Source organism: Simochromis diagramma, unplaced genomic scaffold, assembly GCF_900408965.1.
Source record: "Simochromis diagramma unplaced genomic scaffold, fSimDia1.1 OVJJ01000457.1, whole genome shotgun sequence".
Classification (NCBI taxonomy): Eukaryota; Metazoa; Chordata; class Actinopteri; order Cichliformes; family Cichlidae; genus Simochromis; species Simochromis diagramma.
In genome coordinates, this window is record NW_024387277.1 from 164,282 (window position 1) to 172,111 (window position 7,830).

At 40.8% G+C, this 7,830-nt stretch overlaps 1 protein-coding gene across 1 annotated transcript in view; it reads right to left on the bottom strand.

Annotated features, from left to right (window-relative positions):
- map1aa (microtubule-associated protein 1Aa) overlaps positions 1-7,076 on the bottom strand; it is a 59,985-nt gene extending 52,909 nt beyond the window's left edge. Inside the window, exons 1-2 of the mRNA XM_040002850.1 lie at positions 6,823-7,076; positions 6,020-6,121 (exon numbers count right to left, since the gene is read on the bottom strand). Coding sequence (XP_039858784.1) covers positions 6,020-6,121; positions 6,823-7,051 — 331 coding nt within the window. The 5' untranslated portion in view covers positions 7,052-7,076. The remainder of the gene's footprint in view (positions 1-6,019; positions 6,122-6,822) is intronic.
- Between the last annotated feature and the right edge of the window lie 754 nt (positions 7,077-7,830).

Below are 7,830 nucleotides of genomic sequence, written 5' to 3' on the forward strand. Positions count from 1 at the left end.
CCAGCCTCTTTCTCTTATAGATTTTCCTTTGTGTTTTCAGTGTGTGAGCCTTTCAGCCATGATGACTGTGCACTCCTCCTCCACCAGCTGCACATTAGTATTCAAGGCACAGATGAGGAGGAGCTGGAGTATGACGGGTTGGAAAACCAATCCTGCAAACACCTTGTGGGTGGTGTGAGCGATTTTCCTGAAAGGTAAATACAAATCAGAGACACAATCAGGGAATTTGGGGAAAAGCCACTGGAGGACAGCTCGGAAAGACAGACCTTCGATTTCTAGCCTCGACCTTTTGAAAACACACACTTTTTCTTGTTTTTTCTTTTTCTTGGGTCTGATCGATTTCCCAATGTGACCTTTGCATACCAGCAAGCAGCCCAGTTCATCCTCAAGCAGCTGAACTGTGAGCTGAGCTTTCCCAGAGGTTTGGCAAGATGAAGAAACAAAAACATAAAACAACACATTTCCTCTCAGAGTTCGAAGGGAAAAGGAACAACACGCATCTGTTTAATGGCCACTATAACCAGACAGTATCTCACAGTGCAACACAGTTTCAGTACCTTCTCCCTCCTCTCGATGCAAAGCTTGATTAGTGCCTGGGCTGACTTATTTTGAAGTAAACCGCTGATGTCAGTGTACCCAGTGTAGCTGAAGAAATCAAAAAAGCACCTTGCCTTAAATGTCAAATTTGAAAACATAAAAAATAAATAAAAAACATACATTAGCGCACAGCTATACAGGGAGTGCAGAATTATTAGGCAAATGAGTATTTGGTCCACATCATCCTCTTCATGCATGTTGTCCTACTCCAAGCTGTATAGGCTCGAAAGCCTACTACCAATTAAGCATATTAGGTGATGTGCATCTCTGTAATGAGAAGGGGTGTGGTCTAATGACATCAACACCCTATATCAGGTGTGCATAATTATTAGGCAACGTCCTTTCCTTTGGCAAAATGGGTCAAAAGAAGGACTTGACAGGCTCAGAAAAGTCAAAAATAGTGAGATATCTTGCAGAGGGATGCAGCAGTCTCAAAATTGCAAAGCTTCTGAAGCGTGATCATCAAACAATCAAGCGTTTCATTCAAAATAGTCAACAGGGTCGCAAGAAGCGTGTGGAAAAACCAAGGTGCAAAATAACTGCCATGAACTGAGAAAAGTCAAGCGTGCAGCTGCCAAGATGCCACTTGCCACCAGTTTGGCCATATTTCAGAGCTGCAACATCACTGGAGTGCCCAAAAGCACAAGGTGTGCTATACTCAGAGACATGGTCAAGGTAAGAAAGGCTGAAAGACGACCACCACTGAACAAGACACACAAGCTGAAACGTCAAGACTGGGCCAAGAAATATCTCAAGACTGGTTTTTCTAAGGTTTTATGGACTGATGAAATGAGAGTGAGTCTTGATGGGCCAGATGGATGGGCCCGTGGCTGGATTGGTAAAGGGCAGAGAGCTCCAGTCCGACTCAGACGCCAGCAAGGTGGAGGTGGAGTACTGGTTTGGGCTGGTATCATCAAAGATGAGCTTGTGGGGCCTTTTCGGGTTGAGGATGGAGTCAAGCTCAACTCCCAGTCCTACTGCCAGTTTCTGGAAGACACCTTCTTCAAGCAGTGGTACAGGAAGAAGTCTGCATCCTTCAAGAAAAACATGATTTTCATGCAGGACAATGCTCCATCACACGTGTCCAAGTACTCCACAGCGTGGCTGGCAAGAAAGGGTATAAAAGAAGAAAAACGAATGACATGGCCACCTTGTTCACCGGATCTGAACCCCATTGAGAACCTGTGGTCCATCATCAAATGTGAGATTTACAAGGAGGGAAAACAGTACACCTCTCTGAACAGTGTCTGGGAGGCTGTGGTTGCTGCTGCACGCAATGTTGATGGTGAACAGATCAAAACACTGACAGAATCCATGGATGGCAGGCTTTTGAGTGTCCTTGCAAAGAAAGGTGGCTATATTGGTCGCTGATTTGTTTTTGTTTTGTTTTTGAATATCAGAAATGTATATTTGTGAATGTGGAGATGTTATATTGGTTTCAGTGGTAAAAATAAATAATTGAAATGGGTATATATTTGTTTTTTGTTAAGTTGCCTAATAATTATGCACAGTAATAGTCACCTGCACACACAGATATCCCCCTAAAATAGCTAAAACTAAAAACAAACTAAAAACTACTTCCAAAAACATTCAGCTTTGATATTAATGAGTTTTTTGGGTTCATTGAGAACATGGTTGTTGGTCAATAATAAAATTATTCCTCAAAAATACAACTTGCCTAATAATTCTGCACTCCCTGTAAATACTCATTAGAGCGTAACGTGTGTATCAACAAATCAATTCCCAATCCATCAAAGTAACCTCAATAAGAGAAGCTATATATTATAATTTAAGACAATCCCAACCTGAGGGGTTATTTCATGTCCCTGGCTTGTGAATTTGAATCTGGGTGCTAAGATATGCAGGTAAGCGTACAGGCTGCTTCTAATAATGCCCACACGTGAGAGTGTTTCTCTGGATATCGGTCAATGCCAAATCCATTCCAGGTCAAATTTGTAAAGGTTTCCAGTCGGCTCGACAGCCTTTGTATTATAACTGAAATTATATAAAAATCTATTTGGATTTACTGATAAATATCAAAACTACATAATACCAAGGACTGTGTCTTAATATGTTAGGCTGTTTGAAGGCTGTGCTACTGCTGTCAGCGGTTCAGTGAATGCTGCTATACAGGCTAAATGTCTCTCTAGCGCACATAAAGGTCTTTTTACTCATTTTGTTTTCCTCACATTGGCCCAATAACAAAAAACTCTGGATTTAAAAATCTCTCTGTGTTCTTGAGAAAACACAAGACAACCGACATCTCTTAAACTGAAGCATGTTCCCGTAATTTCCTGCTTCCACTGAGACACTGAGCATCGGGCACAGAGGGTAAGCCTACCCTTAGGTTGAATTAACCACAGAACACACAAGCAGAAGTGGAATTATCAGAACACCACCTGTGATACAATAATTGAAAGTGGAAGCGAGTGGATTCTGTAATGTGCTTTAATGCAGTTTTCTGAAGGACTGAATGCATGGATAAGCTCTTAGACCATATTCAGTTACCTTATGGGCAACATCTGACAGACACATATTATTTTACAGGCTGTAGACAAATTCAGCAAATACTGAAACACAATCCTGTGTGTGTGTGTGTGTGTGTGTGTGTGTGTGTGTGTGTGTGTGTGTGTGTGTGTGTGTTTGTACGTAGGGACATAAAAAAATGCGTCTAGTAGTGCGTCTTTACTTCTTTGTTACACTTCCTCTTTATCAGCTGTTTAGCTCTCTGTGTTATGCTAGTGTGCCCTCTGACTGCGTGTGAGTGCTGATGTTGTCCTTATTGTTCACTTTGCCTGTGTAAAAGGATATGAATAGTTTCCTCCTACGGTCATATTTGAAGAGGTAGCACATACTTTGTACTTTATACCAGGTAACAAGTAAAATACACATATTGCTTTTGGCTAGATGCTAATATTAGCATGCTAACATGGTCATGATTCTGATGCTAATGTTTAGCAGGTCTACAGTTTACGCTTTTCTCCATTTTTATGTGTTGGCTTTGCAGCTGATGGGGTGGGGATGTGATTTGTTCTGCTACATTTTGACAGCTCTACAGAAAATACTCTGGAAATGAACCAGAATCTGCTTCTCACTGTGGCACAAGAGGATAATCAAAAGATAATCAAAGTCAGAACCTTGAATGTCTTAAATTTTAGGTCAGGCTGACAACTAAACTGAGCTGAGCTCTTTTATCTCCTTGAGGTTAACTGACATGTTGGTTGTTGATGCATGACAAGTGACGGCATCATCAAACACGTTCAGATTCCTCCTATGGGAGGCATGAGTGAAAGTGACATGGCAGTCTAGTTCAAATTGTTGACTTTTGAGGCTAAACTAACAGAAATAAAGCTCAAACATGTGTAGAAAATATGGCACTTTAGTAGATACAGATTTAATAATTTAATATAGCTGAAATAAGACTGCTCCCAGGAGTGGCAAGGTTATCGCTCCTCGCCAGCAGCAGAAAAATTCTCCTCCTCAGGCTGGATGGCAGATGAAGCTCCGCTGCAGCTCTTGCTGCGATCTTTCTAGACTTCAGTAAAATATGTCCGTACAAGAAAATACATAAAAACAAGCAATGAGACAAAGCAGTGTGTCGACTAACAGAGAGGAGAACAGGTTTAGAAGAAGGAAATCAAAGAAAGGTTGTAAATCTGTAAAAGTATCTCAGCCACACTCTTCCTTCCTGTTGGTGTGTGTTCCAACCTTCCAACACAGAAAAATCCTGGTTGGGAATTTATGCATCTTGCGTGACTTATAACAGTGACACAGTGAAATAATGTGAAGTCATGCAGACCTGGGTTAGTAGAGAAAAGCATTAAGTAACCTGCAGCCTGCTGGGAGGCACAGCATTTGGAAGACATGTCCATTTACCAGTGAAATGTGTCATAGAGCTCGGGCCATATGACTAAAATTCAGCCAAATTTGTGTATGTGTGCTGTAGTAGTAAATGTACATATTTCCACTCTTCACATAAGACTACCATCCAATACACTGTGTGGGAGGATCCATGTTTAAAATCCACGCTGAACACTGAGTTCCATTTATTTAGCCAACACACCTTCTCCTCCGAACAGCTCATCTGACCCTGCTAGGCTTGAGTGAAAGCTGAGTGTGGGTAGGATACATTTCTTTGTGAATGCAAAGCAGCGAATCAGAAAGCAGATACTTTCCTAGCAAGAGTCACATTCATCACCTATGGCACGTCCTGATCTTCGATCACCCCAGCAGGGGGTAAAACCTCTCGGATTCAGCCTTTATTGATTCCAAGTGTGACATGCAGTCTGCACGTGAGACCATCATCAATAGGATATATCCCAATGGATCAGTAAAGAAACCAAAGAGATGAGAGCATGCTCTTAGCATTGCATCACAAACTTATGTTTTTATGTAGAGTTTATAATGTAGCCATAAAAGATGCGGAGCTGGAAAGACTTCAAGGTTCCACAGATTTCATTTCACGAACACGTCATCTATACATCTTAATCTGTCAACTTGAATTCAATGCAGTTTACCCTTGTGCAATATGGGTTTATTCATGGGCCAAAAGAGCAGATGATATCATGGTTGACGACATTGTTATTTAGAAAAAAATGATTTTGGTGTCTGAAGAGTCCTGTTCTCACTTTTGTCTGATAACACACGAACAGCCAGGTTCTTCTCTGCTAATTCGACACAGAGATCATTCAAAAGAACCAAAGTCTGTGAGTCATTCATCAAAAGCACCCAGCAAAAACTGGCTTTAATGGTTTTGTATCACTGAGACAGGTCTCAGGGTTCCAGTCAACAGAAGCGTGCAAACTGATAACCTGATGAACTCTCTTAGAGCTCAGCTGGAGACAAAACTCATTTTTACAATGTTTTGGTTTTAAATATGTTGGCTGATATCCTTTATGTATAGAAATATAGTTGCACATACTTTAGAGATATAGTAAAGGGGAAAATGATGGACTGCTTGTTTACTGTAAACAGACTGGTTCTTATTATAGTGTTTTTCTACACGAACGCTCAGTTTTCACCCATGACTCACACACTCATGTTGGTCCCTTATATCTAACATTCACACTCCATTGAGCACATCGGAGAAACCCGAGGTTCAGCATCTTGCCCGAGGACACTCGAGCAGCCAGGGATTGAACCAAAACCTTCCAAATAGCAGATGACCTGCTCTAGCTGAAATCCCAGTATTTCTTTGCACGACAGGTACAGGCGAGTGAAGCTCTTATTGCGATTACACTGTTCAGAAAGTCCATGCAAAGTTCACCTGAAGCCCGGCACATCCCAAACAGCAGCAAGTATAGACTCGGTACGTGCTGGTGAAAGCATGCCACACTCTGTCTGTGTCACAGTTCCACCTTTAAAATCCAAAAAAATCCCTCTTGCTGTCAACTTTATTGAAGATAACAATGAACACACTGACCTTTGACCTGCGAGGAAAACTGTGCAGTGTGCCTGGCTTCAAACAGCTGCAGCTCTTTATCCAGGTCAAAAACAGCCAGCTCAACGCTCCAGGAGCGTAAACCTGTTTTTGGAACACACAGCAGCAATAATGCTCAGAATCAAGAGTTCAGTATGCCCTCACAACAATTTACTACATTTCTCTGACAGTGAGAAAAGTTTTGCTTGTTTGTTTGTTTTTCTAAATTTATGGAAGACCAAAACTGCCATAAACAAACAATTAAAAACAAACAAACAAAGCTATTCATTGTTCTTATGAGGAGAAGAAGAAGTATCAGTATTAATGAAAGAATAAGTAAAATTAATTACTGCACACATTTCCTTTTAATATTGTATTTGGTACATTTTATTTATTGCTGCATTAACATTTGAACACGATAAAACTACAACATTAACATGCTGCTTATGTGCACTCTTCAATAATAAAATAGCTGGATTAATAAAAAAGTGAAAGGTGCCATTCTGTGCATTTGTTACAAAGAATATTTTAGCAATAACTGGATTTGTAGTTATGGAAGTTTTACCTAAGTTTGCACTGCAGTGCTTTTAGATTGAGGGGAATTATTAAAAGTTAATGCACTCTTATGCAGCTAATTAAAATTTGAAGCTCTTTCCGGGACTGCGTCTGGATTTTTAACCAATAAATATCGGACTTCTTGTTTTTATGAGTTCATTAAAGAAACTAAGTGGGAACAGATACTATGTAAACACCAAGCCGTTTCATCGCCCCGCTCCGCTGTCACCGACCACTTGAGTTTGCCTTACCCTGTGTGATCTGTCTCCTGGCAGCTTCGAGATGATGGCTGCAGGAAATCTCTCCAATCACGATCAATATGCGATAGTTTCTATGCTGGAACGCAGCTCCAGGGTGATGCTGTCCGCGGTGCTGAACAGACTCGTCTGGTTCTGTTTGCTCCACAGAGGCAGCGGCTGAGATAGAGATTTCCATGGTAACAGTGCCACTAATGGACGCTGAGCCCTTTTCCATCTCCATGACAACTGCATCCAGAGCGAGCACCATGACAGTGCAGGATGGGGTGGGAGGAGTGACGGGCGTGGCTCAGAAGAAGCTAAACACTTGATTGGATCCCAGGTGATGTTGCTATTTGATGTTGCAGCATGCCATTGGACAGAAAGAAGAGAGGGATATGAGAATTTATGTTGATCATATTTCCTATATGAGGCAGCTGAAGCTTAAAAAAAGAATTTACAGTATCAAAGTGTCAGTTGCTTTTCCACAGAGTTCTTGAAAAGAGAGATTTATCATCTTCGAATGTGTGAAAATATTCATAAAACTGTTGATGTTTGATTAAACAAAATAATTGTTTTCAAACCAAAGATTTTGGTGTGTATTGAGTCCAATCAATGGCACTTACAATAGCCCTCATAGTGTTTTTGTATTAACTTTTTAGACAAAGGTGTCTGGGACTAAAAAGTTTGTGGCAAACAAAGCGTCTATTTATATCTGTGTGACTGTGAGTACCAGGCAGTGTGCCTCTGATTACTGAACTGATGTGTCTTTGTTCAGATTGTGAATAGAACAATGCTTCATCTGTGTACAGAGTAACACTGACAACAAAGGCTCACAGTCACCACAGAAAACTGTTATTTTAGGCTTCATTTGAATGATGAAGCAGTACTAAAGTTGCAAGTTGTCCTTATACATGACAACAAATCTGAAACTCTGCAGAAAAGTATTAGCATTGCTGAGGCGTGTATTTGCTCCTATTCTACAACTTGTTAACAAATCATTGAAGAGATGCAATAAATTGC